The 21,152-nt window shown below is 51.8% G+C and overlaps 12 protein-coding genes across 12 annotated transcripts; 6 read left to right on the top strand and 6 right to left on the bottom strand.

The window, feature by feature from the left end:
• Positions 1–117: 117 nt before the first annotated feature.
• On the bottom strand, positions 118–2,911 carry SEPMUDRAFT_148938 (uncharacterized protein). Its single transcript, XM_016905239.1, has 2 exons — positions 2,901–2,911; positions 118–2,816 (listed from the first exon to the last, which is right to left on the bottom strand). The coding sequence occupies exon 2, from the start codon at positions 2,521–2,523 to the stop codon at positions 229–231; it is 2,295 nt and encodes a 764-aa protein (XP_016761860.1). The 5' UTR covers positions 2,524–2,816; positions 2,901–2,911; the 3' UTR covers positions 118–228.
• Positions 2,912–3,195: 284 nt separating this feature from the next.
• Positions 3,196–4,076, top strand: SEPMUDRAFT_84867 (uncharacterized protein; the record flags this gene model as incomplete). The annotated part of the gene is made up of 1 exon (XM_016910368.1): positions 3,196–4,076. A coding segment is annotated over exon 1 (213 nt), but the record flags the coding sequence as incomplete, so codon positions are not given.
• SEPMUDRAFT_20925 (uncharacterized protein) lies at positions 3,296–3,703 on the top strand (the record flags this gene model as incomplete). Its single annotated transcript, XM_016908334.1, has 1 exon — positions 3,296–3,703. A coding segment is annotated over one exon (408 nt), but the record flags the coding sequence as incomplete, so codon positions are not given.
• A 622-nt stretch (positions 4,077–4,698) lies between the features above and the next one.
• On the bottom strand, positions 4,699–6,036 carry SEPMUDRAFT_163370 (alpha/beta-hydrolase; the record flags this gene model as incomplete). The annotated part of the gene is made up of 3 exons (XM_016908051.1): positions 4,699–4,934; positions 4,968–5,535; positions 5,722–6,036. 3 exons carry the CDS (start codon positions 6,034–6,036, stop codon positions 4,699–4,701), a joined length of 1,119 nt encoding a protein of 372 aa, XP_016761857.1.
• A 1,370-nt stretch (positions 6,037–7,406) lies between these two features.
• Positions 7,407–9,024, bottom strand: SEPMUDRAFT_148936 (uncharacterized protein). The gene is made up of 3 exons (XM_016905238.1): positions 8,402–9,024; positions 8,163–8,341; positions 7,407–8,111 (listed from the first exon to the last, which is right to left on the bottom strand). The coding sequence occupies exons 1-3, from the start codon at positions 8,515–8,517 to the stop codon at positions 7,663–7,665; spliced, it is 744 nt and encodes a 247-aa protein (XP_016761856.1). The 5' UTR covers positions 8,518–9,024; the 3' UTR covers positions 7,407–7,662.
• Positions 9,025–9,705: 681 nt separating this feature from the next.
• SEPMUDRAFT_125438 (uncharacterized protein) lies at positions 9,706–16,454 on the top strand. The gene is made up of 11 exons (XM_016901985.1): positions 9,706–10,162; positions 10,217–10,427; positions 10,478–10,656; positions 10,719–11,347; positions 11,438–11,906; positions 11,987–14,174; positions 14,244–14,514; positions 14,703–14,757; positions 14,818–14,969; positions 15,115–15,944; positions 15,993–16,454. Exons 9-11 carry the CDS (start codon positions 14,948–14,950, stop codon positions 16,296–16,298), a joined length of 1,158 nt encoding a protein of 385 aa, XP_016761852.1. The 5' UTR covers positions 9,706–10,162; positions 10,217–10,427; positions 10,478–10,656; positions 10,719–11,347; positions 11,438–11,906; positions 11,987–14,174; positions 14,244–14,514; positions 14,703–14,757; positions 14,818–14,947; the 3' UTR covers positions 16,299–16,454.
• Positions 9,725–11,590, bottom strand: SEPMUDRAFT_42437 (MFS general substrate transporter; the record flags this gene model as incomplete). Its single annotated transcript, XM_016908870.1, has 6 exons — positions 9,725–9,990; positions 10,047–10,162; positions 10,217–10,427; positions 10,478–10,656; positions 10,719–11,347; positions 11,438–11,590. 6 exons carry the CDS (start codon positions 11,588–11,590, stop codon positions 9,725–9,727), a joined length of 1,554 nt encoding a protein of 517 aa, XP_016761855.1.
• SEPMUDRAFT_42179 (DAO-domain-containing protein) lies at positions 11,988–13,523 on the top strand (the record flags this gene model as incomplete). Its single annotated transcript, XM_016908862.1, has 2 exons — positions 11,988–13,311; positions 13,375–13,523. 2 exons carry the CDS (start codon positions 11,988–11,990, stop codon positions 13,521–13,523), a joined length of 1,473 nt encoding a protein of 490 aa, XP_016761854.1.
• SEPMUDRAFT_41855 (uncharacterized protein) lies at positions 13,549–14,478 on the bottom strand (the record flags this gene model as incomplete). Its single annotated transcript, XM_016908845.1, has 2 exons — positions 13,549–14,174; positions 14,244–14,478. The coding sequence occupies 2 exons, from the start codon at positions 14,476–14,478 to the stop codon at positions 13,549–13,551; spliced, it is 861 nt and encodes a 286-aa protein (XP_016761853.1).
• Positions 16,455–16,565: 111 nt separating the features above from the next.
• SEPMUDRAFT_148934 (uncharacterized protein) lies at positions 16,566–18,239 on the top strand. The gene is made up of 3 exons (XM_016905237.1): positions 16,566–16,620; positions 16,707–17,174; positions 17,208–18,239. Exons 2-3 carry the CDS (start codon positions 16,707–16,709, stop codon positions 18,129–18,131), a joined length of 1,392 nt encoding a protein of 463 aa, XP_016761851.1. The 5' UTR covers positions 16,566–16,620; the 3' UTR covers positions 18,132–18,239.
• Positions 18,240–18,675: 436 nt separating this feature from the next.
• SEPMUDRAFT_141129 (uncharacterized protein) lies at positions 18,676–19,690 on the bottom strand (the record flags this gene model as incomplete). The annotated part of the gene is made up of 3 exons (XM_016902953.1): positions 18,676–19,143; positions 19,238–19,581; positions 19,603–19,690. 3 exons carry the CDS (start codon positions 19,688–19,690, stop codon positions 18,676–18,678), a joined length of 900 nt encoding a protein of 299 aa, XP_016761850.1.
• A 167-nt stretch (positions 19,691–19,857) lies between these two features.
• SEPMUDRAFT_116748 (uncharacterized protein) lies at positions 19,858–20,636 on the top strand (the record flags this gene model as incomplete). Its single annotated transcript, XM_016901283.1, has 3 exons — positions 19,858–20,035; positions 20,122–20,405; positions 20,526–20,636. The coding sequence occupies 3 exons, from the start codon at positions 19,858–19,860 to the stop codon at positions 20,634–20,636; spliced, it is 573 nt and encodes a 190-aa protein (XP_016761849.1).
• Positions 20,637–21,152: the final 516 nt, after the last annotated feature.

Raw genomic sequence — 21,152 nt, 5'->3', positions numbered from 1 at the left:
GAGATATTACAGGTCAACCGCGTGTGGATTTATCACCAGCCAGCTACCTAAGACCACACACAACACTGACGCACGCATGTACACATGCAGTTAGAGTGAACCATACATGTATGGACGCTCCTTCTTACTTCGGACAAAAGACACACACAGAGAGAGAGAGAGAGAGAGAGAGAGAGATGGTCTGCAAAGTCTGTATTCCTTACTTATTCAGCTATCAGAAAACGGAATTCAACTTCCATCCTCATCACTAACTTCAACTCTCCTCAGTGCGCTCGCTGATACCTTTCTCGGATCTTCGCTCACGACTTGCACCTTCGTACTTTCCCTCTTCGCCTCATCGACAAGTCCCACACCACTGTCCCCATCGCCCAAGCTGAGCGGACTCCTCTTGGGCGCATCCTTGTCAAACGATGTTGGGTCGATACCGAGAATGCCACCAACGTTATTCCGGTCGCCAGGAACAGAGAATTCTCTGAATGCATACCTCCAGTCGTTCAGAAAAGCTCTGATGGCTTTACCAACCTTGTCTTTGCCATTCTTACTGTGATGTCCTGTCCCACAGATGGCATAGACGGGACGAGTACTCTTCACTTGCTCCTTCAGACAGTCTGACAAGTACTGCACAGCCTCTTCTGGGTGCAAGCCATGCAAGTCGACATAGAGCTCTTTTCCAGCTGCCAACGTCTTGTTTCTTTCTTCATATAACGCTCGTGCGGCTTCGCGATGCTTTTCTCGCATGAGTTGATTCTCGTTTTGGCCGCGGAGTGAGAGAGCTTTCGCGCCTCGAGCGTCATTCCTATTCCATGCTTGAGCAGCAGATTGCAGGAACTTGTTACGAAGTCCACCATGCTTGAATGCTTCCTGTCGTGCTTTCATGTACGCTGAGTTCACCTTGTCACCAGTCTCAAGCCAAGGGATCTCTTTCGGTGCTGCAATAGCCATGGCCGCAGCGGAGTTTTCGCGAGAGGCAGTGAATGACCTGTTATTCTTGAGACCTCGCCTCATGGCGTCACGTACATTGTTAGGGCCCGGTGAAGGAGACATGCGGACCACATCTGCAAGACTGCCTGCCTGTTGAACGGGCTGTCCTTGATTGTGGTGCCCATGTCCGCCGCGCTTTCCGTGGTGGCGCTTGCCACCAGGCTTGTGGGCGGCAGAGCCCAGTGTTGGGAAGGCTTCGTCGTCTTGAAAGTTTGGTTGACTGGCGCCTGAGGGGGAAGGGCGGTTGTTGTGACTTCTCTGGCTGTGCCGGGAGCCAGGACGACTGGCATGTCGTGGTCCCGTCGGAACGAAGGTGGGAAATAGGCCAGGGGTCTGCTGAGCAAAGTTCTGCTGCTGCTGGAGGAGTGCCGCATTGAGAGTGTTTGCATCTATGCTTTGATTCTCTTCGTAGGGATTACTAGTCGTGGGCTGCAATGCTGGGAAACTGTCGAAGTCCTGTAGCTGAAAGTTTGGTCCAAATTGCTGAGGAGTATTCGAACCGGATGCGATACTAAGCTGCTGCATGAGAAGAGACGGGTCATGAGAAAAAAGGCAGGAGTTCCCTGCGATGCAATTTCCGGCCAGCCAGTACTTGCATAGATGGTTCTGCACTTCATGTGCAAAGCGACAGTCGGCTCGAGCACAATGACCGCTTGCTAACCAGTATCGACATACAGTGGGCGACTTCTGCTGTCCAGGTGGAGTCGCAGGCCTCGAAGCGGCTGTCATGTCCTTTCCGACCAAGAAGGTACGGCTCTGCTGCTCTTGCGTCGCTACGCCCACAGTGTCCGGTGCCCCACTCTGGGCATCCATGAGCGAATTGACAGTCTCGCTCAAGTCATAGCCATTCGCCATGAGAATCTGGTCCAACTCGTCGTCGGTTTTGTTGTCCTGCAAAATGGAGCGTAACATGTCGTAAGGGCTCATCTGAATATCATACGCAGACATGAAGTCGGAAGAGCTATTGAAGGCTGAATCGCCAAAGCTGGTCTGGCTGCTCGCGTCGTCACCGACAATCCAGTCCACATTGTCGCTCCCATAGTCGCCATAGTTTTCTGTATTCGGGGACGAATTGTCACTGAATTGGTATGCACTGAGGCGGGGGCTGTGTGGTATAGCGGGAGTGGCCAGGGGAAGTCTCGGAGACGGTTTTGGTGATGAAAAGGGCGAGTAGACGCCGGTTTGCGATTTGGTTCGTGCCAGGGCAGGGCGGCCGAATCCAGGAGGCACAGAAGGTGTTGCAGTAGCTGGGCGCGGCGAGCTCTTGCCAGAAGCGGGAGTTGAGGCTCGCTGTATCCAGGGGGCGGGTGATTTGCTTCGCACGACGTTGATATTGCGAACGGCTGGTGGCGAAGAGCTCATCTCGGTGTTGCTCTTCCACTGCCAGAGCGTGCCCAGCACCGCATCCTCCAGCGCCTTGCCCTTGAGCGAGACTGGGGCACCGCTCAGGAGCTCCTCCAGCTTCTCCACCTTGTCTTCTTCACCCAGATCATCATCGTCCAGGACAGGCCTGCACAGGTCGTAGATGCGTTCCGAGACCATGCTTGCGGCTGATCATGTGGGCGAGCGCTGTATACCCCCTTTGCAGTCGGCGGATGGTATCCGGTGTGGCTCCTATGGGAGGTGGTCGTTGTCGGTCCAGTAAGCCAAGCACGCTTGTGATGTACTGGACACGGTGGCGGATGAGGTTGTCGGTTGTGAGGCAGGGGCGAGCGATGTTGTCGGTGTCGTGGTCGTGGTCGTCGTTCGTCGTCCTGTCGTCGTGGTGTCTCGGGGCAGCCACTTACTCAGCCCCCGCCCCGCGTCCAGTGAAGCTCGAAGCCGTATCGAGAAGTCTATCGGCGCCGTTGGGAGGAGGGATGTCAGCGCGGTGCAGTGGGCAGGTCGTTGCCAGTGCGAGGTTTGGTGGTTGTGGTTACCTGTATGGTTCAATCATGTAGAAGCGTCATCGTCGTTCGCAAATGAGGCGAGAGACATCCATGTCATAGTTAAGGCGCAGCCTCCAGGAATGGATTCTGTAAGCATCCTAGTCGTCGATCATCAAGCTAACACACCCTACTCCACACTTTCTTATACTACAACACAATACAATACAATACAGTGCTACCTTGGACCTTGACCATGACATTACTTGCAGTATTCTGCTTCTGAAGAAATAACGACAACGCGCTCCCCTTCACCCAGCATGGCCATGACCACGACCACGCTGGCTGACCAAATCCTCCACCCATCAACCCAACCTCCGCCCTCCTTCACCTTTGACGGCTACCTCTCTCGCGCTCTGCCCACGCTCGGCCTACCCTCCAAAGTTGCGCGTCCCATTTGCCCCGACTTCCGCTCCTCCAACGGCACGCAATGTCCACGAGGTCCAACTTGTCCCGATCGGCACTATGTGCCTCCCTCTGAACGCAGCGGCATCGGCCATCTGATCTGCAAGCACTACCAACGTGGTCTTTGCAAGAAGGGCGAAGCCTGCGAATTCGCCCACACGTTCAACCTCCGCGATGAAAAAGAATGCAAAGAATTCAGCAGGTACGGGATCTGTCCTCAAGGGGATGAATGTACGTCCTTACATATCCCTCCCACCGCGGAAGTGAGGAGGATAGCGTGCGCGCATTATGCGAGAGGGTTTTGTCCGCTGGGGCCGTATTGTGAGAGGAGACACGTGAAGCACCAGGCGTTGTGTCCGTATTATCTGGCCGGCTTCTGTCCGAATGGGAGGGCGCATCCGCCCGATTCGGACAAGGTGGTCAGTTGTGAATTTGGCGCTCACGCGAGGTGGACCAAGGAGGAGGATATGAATCCGAGGAAACCCGAGGTGAGGAAGATCAAGGATGAAGAGACGTTGAAGAGGGAGCAGGAAGAGAGGGAGGACGAGTTCTATGCGGAAGAAGACAGAAGACGAGAGAGGTTCGAGAGGGAAGGTGGTGGTGGCGGTGGGTGGAGAGGACGGGGACGTGGAAGTGGAAGAGGTGGCAGAGGTGGGTATAGGAGCAAGAGATACTGAGCCGAACAGCCCAGCAGTCGGGTCAACTATGGAATTGGCCATTGCTCTTCATTTTTGCTTGCGAATTAGCGTGGCGTTGTGGAAGTGCAATACGGTAGCTGGCATAAGTGAATAAATATCAAAGACCTGAAGTTCAATACAGCATTGATACCAGGTATGAATACCTAAACAACAACCATACACTGGTCTCGATCGCGAACCCCGTATCAACGACGGCCAGCCACCTCTTCAACATCGCAATATCACATTCTACTTACAACAGAAGCAGCACCATATCTCCTCTTCTTCACTAGGTATCCTCACATCATCATCGCAGCTCCACCTCCACCTCCACTCCATAGACCATGACCAGTCATACATATATGTACAGGTAGGTAACATGGAACCTCCCGCCCAAAACTGCCCCAGCGAGATCACTATTATAGGTGAAGTCCCCCAGGAGTCTAGGTATAGAGCAACACGCGACGACCAACGTACATCTAGGTCGGAGAAAGGTGTGGTTGAGCCTGTGAAGAAGCTACAAAGTATTCTTGTTCTTGACCTCTATCGTTCGTTGCATATGGTTCCGAGAAGGAGGAGGAGGAGGAGGAGGAGGAGTGGCAGCAGCAGCTATGATCATGTCAGAACCAAAGTACCTTAAAAAAGTCCTTGACAGACAGGTCCGCTGTGAACAAGGTTGGAAGACAGGCATAAAAAAAATTGAAACCTTTTCAATCCTCTTTCATAAATTCCGCTATTTTTCCATCCATCCATTCCGTATCCTTGGGATTTGCTCCACCACCCGCAATATGTCCCCACACGGATGGAATCGGCTCATATTTCCCTTTTTGCAAAAATTTGACTTCATTCGCACAATCCTCTGCAACAAAATACTGATCTGTCGTACAAGGCATCAGTAAGACTTTTGCACTGATGCTCGCCAAAGCTTTCTTATAATCTCCTCCTCCTCTTTCCCCGCTACCAGAATTAGCAGCCTCACCAAAAACATCTCCCACATCCCCGGCCTGCCACATCCTCGCCAGCGTAATCAAATCCTCCGGATCCCAACTCTCGGCCGACGCCACGGGGGGATACAACCAATCATGTAAACTGTTCGCGCCAACTTCCCTCCACAGCTCTTGCCGAAACCATTCTGCACTCGTCAACCAAGCCGCATACGCTCGTCCAAAAGCTCGAAGACCTTCTTTGGGTGGATTGTGATCAACGACAAGACCATTTTTCTGCTGCTGCTGCTGCTGGTTGTTGTTGTTTTTATTATTATCATTATTATTACTACGATTCAAACGCCCTTGAACGTAGTCGTGACTCGCGACTAATGCAGACGTCGGACCTTCGAGGAAAGCGTAATTGTGGCCGGAAGTTTTTGCGCTGCCGCAGATGACGATGGCGCGTTTGAGGAAAGGTGGTGAGTTGGGCTTGTTGTCGGAGCCGTGCATGACTGCCCAGTAGTAGGCTTGTTGTCCACCCATGGAGAAACCGACGACTGCTTCGAGGCTCTGGACGCCGAGATGGCGGGTGAGAAGGATATATTGGGCATTGATGTTGTCCTAGGTAGTGTGGTGATTATTTTTTCTTCGGGCTTAGCAATCATCTCTCACAGACTTTCTTTCCTTTCTTTTTTCCCGCCTTTTCTTATAAAAGGAAAAAAAAAAAAAAAACAGATGCTTGGACGAAGTGATGGGAAAGAAGAAGGATAAAATGTTAGAAAAAAAAAAGAAAAAAAAACTTCTTACCTGATATCGCAGCGAATAATCTCGGGGAAAAGTCTCATCATTAGAAGGACTCGAGCTTTCGCCATTCCCAAGCATAGCTACCACGACAACATGATATTCTCGGAGGGCTCCAGTAGTAAAAGTCAGAGTCGTATTGATGCGTCCTCCAAAGCAAGTAGGTATCAGAACAGTTCCTTTAGTAGAAGTGGGATTGATAGAGTGGTAAGCAATCTTGACAGATTGTTTGGCTCCGCTTGCGAAAGTGAAGTCTGGGATTTCGAAAGTCTCGTATGAAGAGCCTGGGCCGCCTCCTCCTCCATTATTAGCGCTAGGCATTGTTTTTTTTTTAAAAAAAGGATGAAATCGAGGTCCAATGTCTAGAATAAGAGATAGATCGATAAGAGGAGGAAGGATTGTTGGCAAAAGAGGCCCGCGGGCAACTCTCGGGGCCAAGGAGAGTCAGTCGGAACATTGTTTAGCCTGATGATATATACTTCCTCCTCCTTATATCCATCACACCTCGTCAAAATCGTATATCCACTTCATTAATACCTTAGGTATCTCTATATCATATTATCTTGTCAGATCCAGCTTCTTCCCATCACATCTACTACCTCGCTTCTAGTGCACCTGCTTCCCGAAGATTGTCATCCCCATTTCGGAGTTAACTCCGCAGTACCAACAACTACACCCAAGTAAACCCCAACCCGGACAGGACACGTACCTTTAAATTTGTACGAGCTAGTTCTACAACCTCATCTCACCTCATTACAGTAGCTCCTTGGTGCTAGGTAACAGGTACTACTATACAAAACTGAACAACTCTATAGGTACAGCAGCAGCAGCAGCAGTAGCAAAGTTTATGAATCAACAACAACAACAACAACAACAACAAAAAGGATAAAAGTACAACCTAAATAACTTATTCAGACTTTTGTACTTTGTACCTATCTGTCTGCCAATCTTCAACAAATCTATTAGGAGATGTAGGAGGTACCTTATTCGCATATCTTTACGAGATATCGATTCCGGTTGTACCGTTATAGAGGTAGGTATATACCTTCTACAATCCCGATTTCGATACAGATTCTACATTTGGAAAATGCCCCTTCCTCCCAGTTCGGTTTTGAGGTAGTATTTGCTTACACTTTGCAACTTCGCATTTAGTTTTCGGATTGTTTTTCCCTTTTTCTTTGAAAAGAATAAAAGAGTTGTTGCTTAGGTAGTCAATCAACCAACCAACTATTGATTAATCCATTTATTTATCAACCAATTACATACAGCGCAAAACATAAAAACAAAACCCCTCCCTCCCTCTTGTACTTTTGGTAGGTACATAGTGTAAACATGTAGGTAATTAAAAGAAAAACAAAATTTGCGGGCAAGTTTTGAAACTTTGCGCGCGCCTCCTCCCGAAGTCCCCTCTCACACACACAAAGTTATGTTACAAAGTTTCACGGCCGGGTACCCCACGGTATGCAAAATCATTTGCTCGTCGATCTTTCAAGCTAAGGGATGTCTGTGGTCCTCGTATTTTGCCTCTTTTCCGTGTACGAGTGAAAAATGAAATGTTGTACCTTATGACATATGTTGTCTGTGGGTGTGGTTGTTGCTGCCGTTGCGTGGAGAAAATACGAGAATAGCCCATGGTTTCAAGGGACCTCTCTTTCTGCCGGGCCCCCAAGGTGGGGAGGGGGTGTGTGTGTGTTAAGTTGGGTCGCACGACAGGTACAAGTACGACGAATACTAGGTGGGCCATATGCGAGATGGGATGCTGTGCGCTAGTACATCGAATACAGATTGGAATCACGATATCTTGAACACAACGCTCCAACGCTTTCACCCCAAGTAGAATGCGTCCATACTGTCCAGTGCTTTAGATATTTTCCAGCCAGTAGGCACTGCATCATTCCGGCGCTGCAACGCTTACCGGCGCCCTAAGAGCATGTCGCACTTTGACACTCATGGAGCAGTGCCTCTCTTCTCAATGAGTGGGTCAAACTTCTTATCGTCCTTCTCGTGTTTGTTTCTCCAATGCGATCGTGCTTTATCAAGACGTGCATGGGACACCTTTACACAGTGGCGGCATATGATTTGATCCCTGGGAAAGTCATGAAGGGTCTTGTTATGGCGATTGAGATTTTCCAGCCGAGAAAACCTCTGGTTTTTGCACCCCACAACGGGACAGAAGCATTCTTGATCCCGTCGGTGAGCCACCGAAGCTCGTTCGTAGCCCTTCTTTTTGAAAATGGGGCGCTGAGCGGGAGGAGGAGAGCTTGAAGGCGTCAGTGCATCTCCGCTTGTATCCGAGACTGATGGCGTATTGCTGCCGAAACCAGGAAAGTCTGCTGCAATGTCCCCAACTAGATCGGGATGACCTCTCCCTGGTATTATGAGTTTGGTGCGTCCTCCTACATCATCAGCATGAGGTCGTCCTGGTAGTCAGTGTCGATAGTGCTCACCCTCGGATGATGTCCATATCTGTTGCTTTGCAGAGTTGACAAGGTACGGGCCGTTGCGAGTGGCTTTTCGTGGTTCTTGTTCCATATCAGGATAGGGGCCAAGCCCTCCAACGAGCTGGGCGTCGAGGCTCGCGAGGTGTGGGTCGAATTGGCTACCGAGATTGAAGTTGAAAAGTCCGCTTCCTGCTGTTAGCGAATGTGGACATGCAGAGAGACGGCATTGGGACCGAAGATCATACTCGTCGGTGTACTCGGAGAGAGTACTGAAAGCCGTCGCATTTGCGTCGTCAAACACACAGAGCTCTCCTTGTGCCATGTACTGCTGCGAGCTTGAATTGCTTGAATGGTCCTGCATTCTGACTGTTCGATTGAAAGTATGCGTAGGAAGACCTGTCCACGAGGAGGCGGCATTTACGATCTTTTTGTATCGTCTTCAGAACGCTGCCAGGGTACAGCCCCAAATCTCTCACGCATCAGAGACGCCCAAAGGGGTGTGCAAACCCTCTAGCCACCATCCAACGGTTTCTTCTGAATCAACTCTACCCCTCTTTACCTCTGGAAATGGGTGTGGCCATTCCAAGTTTTCTTTCACATTGTTGAGAACTTCTGCAAAGGGGCGGCCATTGGGAAGCTTCAGCGAAGGGGCGGCCTTTCGGAGAGCGCGACGTGTACAAGCCATCTTCGTCATTCGCAAGCAGTGAGCACCACTTGGCATAGGTGTGTTCGTGCTCGGTATAGCGGTCGTCGGCCACGCCAAGCATGGAAATGCTGTCGTATGGTTGCGTGACACCGTGGCGATGCGGTCAATGCCCTCGATCTTGGTATAGCGGTGTTTCGATTGGCTGGGCGGCCATTCGCGTTGCGTTGTGCTCCGAGAGGTATCATGCTGGCCAATATGGGAAAGTCAGGGGTGTCCAGGTCGATTCTTGGTGAGTGTTGCTGGGTGAGTAGTGTACTCGGTTGCGGTTGGGGTGTCGTTGGAGCTGATCACGTGACATGTGGCGGCCTGAGGTCGATCAGCAGCGTCGAAAGAGATGAATCCTCCGTTCTGGCACGACGAGAAGTGTTGGTATGTTGCTGTCGTCTGCGATGGGCATTCGAGTGGCCGGACTGACTTGTTTCTTTGAGGAAAGATGCAGAGTTGCTGGCTGTATGAAGACGTGACTGTTCATGAAATGGACTCTAGACCGGTCAAATAATGCGACCAATGAGTGCGACGTGCCTGCATGGGTGCAGCAAGGGGGAGGTGACGCGGCGTCATCTTGTACCGGCAACTGCAGAAGGGCGACGAGAGCTCGCGCCTACCGGAGCAATTGGGGCGGTTTGTGGGGGCAGGTGCTGTCTCCAGCTGATGTCGTGAGGAAGTCACGCGTGCAAGAGGGCGTCGATGGAGAAGGTGCGGCCTGTTGAGGGTGGACCGGTGAGGGAGAGGAGCTGAAGTGGAAGGTGGAGAGGCTTGGCATTGGCGGCGTGGTTGCTGGCCTTGGCTCCGTGGTCGTACAACGTGGTAGGAGGTACCTAGGAGGTGCCTTATCGTGAAATGGTCGATAAGGTATGCATTTCTAGAGCTTACTCGAATCACCCCTCACACTGACTGTTGCAGTCTTCCGCACACCATCATTCTTGTCACCTTCCGCCACCACCTCATCACTACTGCCTGTACTCTTGGCAACAACATGGCCAGCAACAGCAACCTCGCCATTGTCGACAGCTTCAGCAAATGCCAACCGCTTCGGCAGCAGGTACCGAACATCAATGTATCGTAAGGTACAGGTCATCGCAATGCAAAGAACCCAGAGCGCGATGCAAGACTGCCACCCGTACTTGTCTGTTTCCCACGTTAACGGACGGCACAAGTGATACAGAGAAAGCTTGCCGACTTACAATATGGCGCTTGGCTTGCGGGCCACACCAGGACCTGTGACCAGGCCCCAATCGCATAGTACCCGGCAACAGCAACCCCGACGATCAAGCTGCGTTGTTCCGGGTCTTGGGGGATGCTAGAACCGTGTCAACACTGTCCTGCTTCTCGAATAATGAGTCTCAGCACTTACAGGTCAGATACCCAAGCAAAGATGAGGGGCGCCGTTCCGAGCGCCATATAGTTGATAAAGTAGCTTGCATAAGCAGCCGCTATGGGGACACTCGTCGGGTGGCGAGTCCAAATAGACATGATGATGCAAGGTATCAGACAGATCAATCCTTGGACAACAATCAGAGTCCACCTCGTTTGTAGTAAGTCGGAGAGCAGTGCCCAAGTCCAAACTGCGTCGATTAGCGAACTGTGCGAGTTCTTGCTGAACCATAGAACGTACCGAATACTACATTGATGGCGCCACCTGCAATTGGAATCACATTGACTTGCTCGGTCGTCCATCGCTTTGAGCCGTCAGCCTTCTTCTGAGCTTTGAGGAAGAGGCCGAAGTAATTGTATCCATACGTGGCAAGGACGATGCCAGCGTACATGATGGCGATAAAGTAAACCACCCAAGATCTGTACTCATAATGATTAGCTCGAGACCTTCTCTTCAGCAAGAAATTAATATATGTACTAACGAGAACGTCCGCTTCGCACTCGCCCAAGTAACAGGCCTCGGCTCAGCCCTCTTGTGCTTGATCAATCTCCCAATAGCCAGCTCTTGGTCATTCCTCGTATACCAGAAAGCTCTCGGGTTCCTCTTGTTGGGATAGTCCGGCAACATCACCACACCGAGAAAGCCCCAACAGACAGTGATGATGGCGTTAATAACAAAGAGCCATCGCCATCCGGCAAGTCCGGCATGCCCGTCCATCGTCCCCATGATGGCAGCCTGCAGAGCTCCCGACAACATATTCCCGATCGCCTGACAGCTGTGATAAAATCCCATGCGTTTGGCAAGCTCCGTGGGTGTGTACCAGTGCATGAAGAGAGTCATCATACCAGGCCAAGCGCTGCTCTCGAATGCTCCGAGGAAGACTCGAATGATATAAACCTGTTTGGCGGTCGTCACCATCGCCATCAGCCCTGTGAGGATGCCCCAGCCAATTTCGAGTCCAGGAAGCCAGAATGAAGGTCGGACATAGGTCATGATGACTTGGGACGGAATCAGCATAATGCAGTATGCGACGTTGAATGCGGTCGTGAAGTAGTTGAGCTCATTGCCGTAGAGGGAGAGATCCTCTTTCATGCCGGAGACATAAGCATTCTGCAAGATGGTCAGCCGTTTATGCTTGGGCGAGCTTGGCCTGTAACCTCTTGGGGACAAACATCATGTCCCCAGGTAGTTGGTACTCACGTTGATATTCTGCTGATCGAGATACTTGATCACTTGCGAGATACATCCAAAGGTCATCAAGAATATGTCAAGCCGTCTCACAAACTCTCGCTCTTCTTTCGTTCTCTCCGCTGCTGGCGCCAGAAAGGCTGGTTTCTTTGCGAATAGTTTCATCCTTGTTTACGCGATAGTGCCAGGAGCAAATGGCGAGATTGATGAGGTTTAAGAGTAGAGGGCGGAGCGTCGACTCGCCCCATTTCTGCGTTTGGGCAATCGTCGGAAGCACACATCTTTGATCATACGCTATCGCGGCGAAGACAATACAGGTGTGCCTGGTGTGATGTTCCACGTGTACTTTATCGCCAGGGTGGCACCCTGTAACTAGACTCCGTGATGCCAAGGCATTCTTGAGATAGGCGGATAGTCGGCCTAGCTTAGAACTGGCCATGCCTGCGATCAACAGAAATTTCGCCACAGTTCAAGAGCTGGCCTAGACGCGGCAAGCGATGTTAGTGAAGCTTCTTTGCACTCCAGAATCTTGACTACAAGTGGACGACGCTGAATACCTACCATGGCTCCTCACGCGACTGGCGGCTCAGATACTTGCAGTAACACGCCAGAAACATCATCGGAAGCCAATGGAGATGCAAAGCAAGACGGTTACCGTTCCCTACCAGTGCCAAATCCATGCCTCTCACATTGGCACCGCACAACTCGAGCCTTCGAGCATCTCAATACCAACGAGCACGTCCCCGTCCCAGCGACAGCCAAATACGTCATCATCGGTTCTGGACTTTCTGGCTCGTTGACAGCATGGTCTCTGGTTGTCGACCACGGTGTCGCAGCCAAGAGTCTTGTTCTCCTCGAAGCTAGAGAAGCCGTATCCGGAGCTTCAGGCAGGAACGCGGGGCATGTTAGACCTGATGCTTTTCGCGGGTTTGCAGCATACGCCCGAATCCATGGACCTGAGCAAGCTAGAAAGATCCTCGAAAATGAGAAGCTGGTGTTCGAGAAGGTCGATGCGTTCATTCGTGAACACAACGTTCCCTGCGATTTCAATTCTACTACAACCTTTGACGTCTGCCTGACACCGGAATTTGTTGCCCACCAAAAGGAATCCTTCAGCGCTTACCAAAACGCTGGCGGAGATGTCACTCATGTGCAGTACTTCGAAGGCGAAGAAGCGAAGAGTCGAACAGGAATCAAGGACGTGTTAGCTGCCTATGAGTGGCCTGCAGGCTCGAGCCATCCGGCTAAGCTTGCGCAATGGTTATTGGGGCAACTGATTGAGAGAGGCGTGAGTCTGTGGACGCACTGTGCTGCGATGAAAATTAGTGAGCACGAGGCTCGTGACGTGGACGATCACGCAAAATGGGACATTACAACCCCGCGCGGTACCATTGCCACGGAAGTGGTAATACACTGTACGAACGCATACGCTGCTCATCTTCTACCGGAGCTGTCAAGCTTTGTAACTCCCAATCGAGCCCAGGCGCATTCTATAATCCCGGGATCTGAACTGTCGGGGGCTAGAGCGCAGAAGAGCACCATGAGTCTGAGGTACAGCCTGAAGCACTTTTTCTCTTTCATTCAACGTACAGTCGATGGAACGGTTGTTTTTGGCGTATCGAGATTACATCCAGGATGGAGCCAAGAGACGATAAGGTCCATCGTTAGTTTTGATGACTCGGGATACAACACCGAGATTGCAGACTCGTCCAGCGAAGCATACAAAGAACTTTTCCAGGGCACCAAGTTCAGAGCAACCCGCCATGGCGAAGGTGATGAGTATCATTGGACGGGCATCATTGCCATGACCCCCGATTCTGTGCCGATCGTTGGTGCGGTCGAGGGTAAAGAAGGGCAATACATTCTGGCTGGGCACAACGGACACGGTAAGAGTTTTGAAACGGAGGGGCTTGGCCGAGTCCTCAACGCTGACGAGTGTGTCTTGGTAGGTATGGCCCGTATATGGGCATGCGCTCCAGGGCTTGCTAAACTTGTTCTCGGGGAGTCGTGGGCTGCAACAGGTCTTCCAGAGTGTTTCCGCTACAGCAAGGCCCGGCTCGATCGAGCGGCGCAGCAGAATATCACAAGCGTGTGGTGAAGACTGAGGCTGAAGACGTGATCGTTCACCGCTTGCGAGCCTGCCGCAACGGAATCGAGTGCACATCCTGCCCTATGCGCACTTTCACTTCACGGAATGTGAGGTCCGAGGCCTTCAGCTTCTGAAGAAGCTGATCGGAAATGACGACCTCAACTGGTCCAGCGCTTGCGGACTTTTGGTGAGGCTGGATCGACCACGCAATACTGATGTGGAAGTTGTCGTGCTCCCAGGCTTCGGGCACATGGGAACTAGAAAAGGTCCGGTGTCCATAAAGCAGCGGCTGATTGTACTGACGTGCCAAGTCATTACTGCGCTCGAGCAGGATTCGAAGTTCGTCGCAAGAAGGTCTTCGCAGACGGAGGACTAAGAACCAGCGCGTTTGATCTTCGTTGGGGTGCCAGACGAGGTCGAGTGGGCGCACGCTGAAGGCCGAGACTCCAGCAAGGGAGATGGAAGTTTTCAGGCGATCGAAAAATGTGTCTTTGTGTTCCGTCTTCAATGCCAATGGCCTGGACAAGGATACGTGAAGCGGCTGCCGCACGCCCAAGTCGTTCTCTAGCAAACTGTGAATATCATCCTTGCAATTCGTCGTCTTCTGCGCGTGAGTGATGAGGTCCTGCAGCGATCTATAGTCATGTGGTTGGGGGGTCCCTCCTGCGTGTCAGTATACCAGTAAATTTCAGTAATTTCGACACGGAAGACGAAACCTCGCGTCCTTACAGTCTAGATACACGTGGGTGGGCCAGTTGCCAGCAATGTGTGGCGTGACTCGTTTCCGACCCTCGTGAAGAGAAGGGTCGTCGTGGGTGCTTGTGCGTACAGTTGATGAGTACAGGTCACGGAACGCTGCCGGGAGCGGTGGCAGTTGATCCTTCACTGTCGCGGGTTTTCTTTTCTTTCGGGCGGGCTCAGCCTCGTCGTCGCCGTCAGAGTCGGAGTAGTCGACCAGACCCATCTCGTTGCACTCTCAGACGCGTAGCAGATGCCGCTCCTGGAGTCCTGGTTAGCAGATCTGGAACAACGGCTCGGTCGTGCGTGGTGCTGGACATCCGCGGGCGGAAGAGCGTTGACAAGAGGACGCGCGCTCTCCGATGATGGAAGCATCTGTCGGCGTTGTGCATCGACCACTAGAGGCTCCGTGAAGCAGAAGAAGAAGGGTCCTTCCATGTCATCACTTACATTGCATCACCGGTGGAGCCAAGAGGAAGTTGCGGAAGGTACGCGTCAGATGTCTCTGCACTTGCTTAGCACATGTACCTGTCCTGTTCTAATGGCCTGTAGCCGTCGTGCTGACCGGTGCCTGGCACAGTTTTACTTGTTCCTCATCTTGTTCTTGTCCTACACCATCACCGAAGCAGCGTACCTATCCAGTCCCACCTTATTGAGAGTCAGAGAGAACGACTAGACGAGGGCGGTAACATACAATGTCCCAGGCAGTGTCATCAAAGGTACGTCAGCCACGTTCGGCCACGTGCAAGGGACCGCATACCATGTGGCATGCACTCTCCCGCAATCCAGAGGACAGGAGAGGAGAAGAGAAAGGACAAGACAAGACAAGCACAAGACAGGACTGATGGGAGTGTCCGATGACAGACGGCCACGGCCTACCTGATCGACCCGCTCAACGCCCCCGAGCCATCGGCAGAGACTGGGCCTGGCACCTCGTTTGGCAGCACCTTCGCGCCTGCCCCCGTGTCGCAGCAGGGTACCGGATCTAGCTTTGGCTCGAACAACCCATACCGTAAAACATCTGGTTCGCGCACACCCCCCGAGAAGACGGGCGCATCCTCCTCCGTTCGTCGAATTAGCCAGAATCGCAGCCCACGGGAAGCCTTTCCCAACTACCGCGCCGAAGCATTCCAAGACTATGCCACTCCAAGAAGTCGCTCGGGCAGCAGCAGCAACCGACACCCGCCCCCCGCCTACGATCAGTCCGCATCACCAAAGGGCGAGTCGCGTCATCGCCGTCGTACCAGCTCTCTGAGCGCGCGCTATCCAGGCGACAAGAGCCACCAGCCACTTGAGATACTCAGAAAGGATAGTAAGAAAGCCTACCGTAGCCCGCATCTGAAGAAGACGCACCTGCCCGGTCCAGACACCATTGATCAGCTTGATCCTGCCATCGGTGGGCGGGCATACCACCACGAGGGACCATACGATGCAGCACTGCTGGCGAGGAACAACAGTGTAGGCATCTCGCCTGTGGCAGCTCTACAGAGTACCAATGCCGAAGCCTTGAAGGCTACGCCTGCCGAGAACGTTAGAGACTCTGTCGAAAGGCATAAGCCATTGGATGGTGTGGCGCAGCTTCCATCAGGAGTGCCCGATAGGTTCGGACGCACTTTGCACTACGAAGAGGGCGCAGATTTGATGCATGAGGACGGTCCGGATGGTCCAGGTTACAAGCGTTGGGCTGGCAAGGTGCGTTCGAAGAAACGACCAATAAGGGCAATGGCTAACTCTCCACAGGATTACGCTCCCGGTGACCTGAAAGGCAAGGGCGACACTTTCCTCCTTGATCAAGCTCTCCAAGCCCACACCATCAACGAGAACGGGATCGAAATGTCAGAGACTGCCTTTAAGAAGGCCAAGGCCAATGGCACTCTCGACAACCGCGACCCAGTCACTATTGCCGGCGGTGAAGCCGCATATGCGGACTACGCACGCGCTAACGATGTGGATGTCGCCCGCAATCGTAGCGACAGTGGAGGTCTGCGATCTGGGCTGAAGAAGCGCATCGGCAGCTTGCGCAGGAAGAACCGAGAAGACAATTAAATGCAGAGATGCCAGACTTCAATTGACTTTCCACTTCGCAGGTTGTATATTGTACAGAGACATAATGAGATCGGACAAGGCTGGCGCTCGGAAATCTATGGGGCAGACAAGAGCGCGGTTAGCGATGAGGCACGACCTAATATGACGAATTCAAACATGCTTTCATTGATCTCAGCTGTTGGCTGTCGCAATGCTTGCTGGTGAAGGCAGCTGACATTGACCAGCAAGATGCAACATAGTATGTGATGTGTAGACGAGTAGGTTTGTGTCGCGCATCATAGCATGTTGAACCTGATTGACATATAGATTGTGTCTCCGCAAGGTAAGACCATACGATATCTTTCGTGAATCCGCTGATGAGAAGAGTTTCATTCAATATCACACACGAATTGGCACTGATCAGACAGAATGACCAACAGGCCCTACGAGATGGATATGCCCTCACTGCCGAAGCTCATGAATATGGAGGACGCAGCCTCGCACTGGACGTTCCGGGCCTCGAGTACCGATCGAGGTCGTCGTCTTGATAAGTGTGATGTTCATAACGACATACTCTATACTCCTCATGGAGAGAATAGAGCAGGATGTAGTCCGTCACAGCTTTCTGGACGAGACGGCAGAGAGGAACACCCTGTCCAATGCAATGCAGCTCGTGACACGGATCCTAGCACGGAGTACATTGATCTGCACCACATGGACGGACTCAGCGAGAAGGAAGAGGATGTTCGTCTACATTTGCGAGGCGGTGTGGACGATTCGGAAAGTTGTTCGGAATCTGATATGGATACTACTTGTGGCTCTGTTGTGACCTCTACAGATACATGTATAGACCTGTCAGCGCCAGCCGACCACGACGACCAGGAGGCAAAGGATCATGTCTTCGTCCCCTCGCCACCGTACCTGCTGCAGGATCTTTCTACTCGTTTTGCTGGGAGCCTTCAGTTGGTGTATCATGAAAGCTATGGAGGTTGGTTCTTGCAAGATAGGCAAAGACCTTTACTTCTGGAATTGCTTGATCGCAATGATGCGGAGCTCAACAGGCTGAAGCGGAGCTTGGCAGAGCGTACAGACCTGCCAGTCGAGGGACCAGGCCCGGACCATTCTTGCGGTGAAGGTGACGGATGTGGAATTCATCTTGGTAGTGGCAGTGCAGGGGGGTTCCAAGTTGCCCAGGAAGTCATGGAGGAGCGGCACGAGAGATCTATAAGTGCGCAAGGTTCTGTGGACTCTAGGGTCAATACAATTGGTCTGGCGGAGTCGACGGAGCGAATGGAAGGCTTATCTTTTGATCTAAACCCCAGTCGCGGAAGATCGCGGGTCTCTAGATGGACGACCGACAACATGCCTGACGATATTGGCCGGCAAACGGATATCCAAGAGTCGAAATTTCTAGGATCTATAGGCCAGCAAACCACGCTTCGAGACAGCAACGGTAAAGGAAGAGCAACATCCCCGCGATATCCCGCAAACTCTCGTCCTTTCAAGATACCTCAGGACCAGCTCATTGTCCTGCTTCGAAAGTGCTTCGCTTCAAAGCCATACTGGACAGCGTCTGATCTTTCTCAGTCCTTCCAGCAACCGGAGACGCACATCGTCGACGCGCTGCGAGAAATTGCTGTATTTGGTCCGTGGCAGAGCGATTTCCCTCAACACAGCTGGTCTTGGAAACTTCAATCCCGTCGCAATAATGATGGCCAGAGGTCCAAAGGGAAGGAACGAGCAGAATCAGCGAACCGTATTGCGAGGCTGCCGAGGCTTTGTTACTGCCGCGGACCCGATTGTGGTTACTGTCAGTCGGAAAGCTGGACAGTGTGCGATGTGCGTGACTTGTAACCATTCATCTGGTGCTGCAGACAACACCTCTTGAATTCGTGATCGTATTGGATGGCAGCTCATACTTGAGCAAAGTACCACAAGCTTCTCTTGTCATACATCTCCTCTCCCTAGCAATTTTTCCGACTTCTTCTGCTGATCCTACGGAGTAGGGTCCGGCGGGATCTGATGTTCTGGCCCTCTTCGGGTTTGTTATCTCAATTCCCACAGATCGTGCTGAGATGAATAAATGTGCCATTGCTGACGTGGGAAAAGATCTCTCCACTCCACTGGATGGGTGCTGCTTCGAAAGGAAACATGTGAAGCATTTCACATGCTCGCTATGTGCACGCTTCCCGGCTCACATTATCTTGGCAGGTTCGGAGTTTGCAGGGAGTGTAAGATATTCAATAATGACGTTCCCTTGCGCGACATTGACTGGCAGTGCCCACATCGCGTCAGTGTCACCGCGTGAATGATGGTGTGTATAATAGCCTACTCCGAAAGCCAGCACCGTTGGGCCGTCGATAACAAGACAAAACACACGAGAATGACTAATACAACATCATCTTGCCTCCTTTCTCCTCAACAACTCCACCCCAAAACTCGGCTCCAGATGAATTTGCAGAAAACTCACATGACACGCCACACGCTGACACCTCAACTCCACCACCAGACTCTCCTCCTCCTCCTCACTCGGACATGCAAATTCTACCGTAGTACTGTTTGGCTTCGCTGTGAAATCCAGCACCCCAAGCAATTCCCCACGAATAGGAAGAGTCGAATATGATAACGCATCGTAGTCGAGCTCGTTCATCCTCATCGTCGTAGAACTATTAGAAGAAGATGAAGAGCCATTTGCCAAGTCCTTGGAGGAAGAGGGCGCAATCAGCTGCCAAACTTCAATTTCCCTCACATCGCCTTTCGTCGTGAGGTCTTCGGCACGAGCAGATGACTCCGGAGGCGGCTGCCAGAGGAGCGCGCAGGTCGGGCCGCCTTTAGAGGGGATGGGGAAGCGCATTATGGTGGAATCCTGCTGCAGTGATTAGCAACCGCTCGGTATGTGTATTTGGAACGTGTGGGAGGGAGAGAGCGTTAGTGATGAAAAGGTGGATGGATTGCCGGACCTCGACAGTGACATAAAACTGCACGCCATGGCCCCAGACGGCTTGTTTCAACTTGCGGCTCACTCGCGCGATTCTGTCGGGCCATACGTGTTCGTAGACTGAGGCATGAGGTGTTGTCGTCTTCGCTGTCCATGCTGAGCTAACCGCGGCGTCGCCATGGGCAGTGTCGGAGAACGAGCACGCTTGATATCTGGATAGCGTGGCGGGAAGGAGGGCGACATTGATGGCTGACAGCAGCGCCAAGGCGAGTGAGAAGTAGAAGACGAAATTATTATTAGAATGAGAGGACTTGGGTGGTGGGGAGGTCTCGAGCAAGGGAGCAGAGTGATCGGCCTCGTCATCTCCTTCTATCGTCGTAGACTGACGATGATGAGAACGGCCCGACTTTGCACTCGAGGAGAGCTTGAACGGGAGTTGAAAAGGCATGCGAGAGAGCAGGTGATTGGAAGCCATTTGGTAATTGAATAGAGGTCAGTCAAAGCCGGGAGTAGCGAGCAAGTAATGCTCGGTTATTATATGCTCGTCCTACCTTACTGTAATATACTAATATACTGCCAGCACCCAGCCTGCACTCAGCTATTCTATAATCGTCACAGCTCTCTCTTCACTTCTCTCTCACCATGCTGCACTCCACCTCTGCTACAGTATCCCCGATCACTGGCCTCCTGCTGGCCTTCAGCATTCACATCAACCTCATATCCGCCGCACACGCTGGCTTCCACGTCCAATATCCATGGGCAACTCGCGGCCCAAACCCCAAAATTAGGCCCGAGATCGATCAATACAACCCCTTCTGTGGTACGCCATCCCCCAATCTCCCCCTTCCACCTCTCGCAACAGCATCAACAACAACAGCAGTAGCAAGCTGAGAAGACAACCAAAAGGCGAAATCCTCAACAGCCCCACCGAATTCTCCCACAACTTCCGTACATTCCTCTCCTTCAGCGGCCACCCAGGAGATCTCATCACCGCCCTCTACACTCGACAGAGAGTACCCAAGCAACGCAAAGACTTCCCTCACATCATCCTGCAGGAAATTCCCATCCAGCCTTCGGGACAGCTGTGCGTGAACGTTACGCTACAGCCGTTTGAGCCGCATATTGGCGACATGGGGGTCATGTACTTTGAGGCGAGAGATCCGAGGACGGGGGTCGTGGTGGAATATCACGTAAGTCTTTTTGTATGAACCCCCTGCTGTTGCTTGCTGCTGCTGTGTATCAGAGTGATGGGGAGGGGGGAGGGGGATTGGAAATGGTGGGTGAGGATGATGCTGATGTAAAAATAATAGTGCACGGATGTTAAGTTGGTGGATGAGAGAGATGCTCTGCCAGAGGATCATCCGGCTATGTGTGCTGCGCAGAATGAGACGCTGATTCCTATGCCGGATGAGTGGTTGTAGTAGAGTTTGATGGGGCTAGTAGTTTCATGTTTCTTTCTTTTTTGTTTTTCTTTTCTAAATCACTGTTGATTTCAATTGCACGTTCCTCATCCTGCGTTTGTCTCATTCTAAACTTCCAGCACACAACAGGTTCATTGCTACCTAGGTAGTTAAGGGTATAGCGTTGCTGACAAGATCCAGGTTGCTTCACATGTTGAGGAGGGGGGGGGGGGGGGGGACGAATTTCCAAGGAACAGAGAATTTGAAACACGACAATACGTTTGCAACGCAGTAACGTAACACTTACACTCCTCTCTCAAGTCCACATCTCAATCGAAATTCATCATTGATATATATAAAAAGGAAAAAGAAAAGAAAAAAGAAAAAGTCACTTTCACCTCGGTAAAGCTGGCTTATAGTATATCGATACGCTCAAGAGTATATCTTGTTAGCATATGAGAGAGAGAGAGAGAGAGAGAGAGAGAGAGAGAGAGAGAGAGAGAGAGAGAGAGAGAGAGAGAGAGAGAGAGAGAGAGA

This window comes from Sphaerulina musiva (assembly GCF_000320565.1).
Source record: "Sphaerulina musiva SO2202 unplaced genomic scaffold SEPMUscaffold_4, whole genome shotgun sequence".
NCBI classification, from domain to species: domain Eukaryota; kingdom Fungi; phylum Ascomycota; class Dothideomycetes; order Mycosphaerellales; family Mycosphaerellaceae; genus Sphaerulina; species Sphaerulina musiva.
Note: the sequence above shows the minus strand (reverse complement) of the source record. Positions and strands in the feature narration are given on the sequence as shown.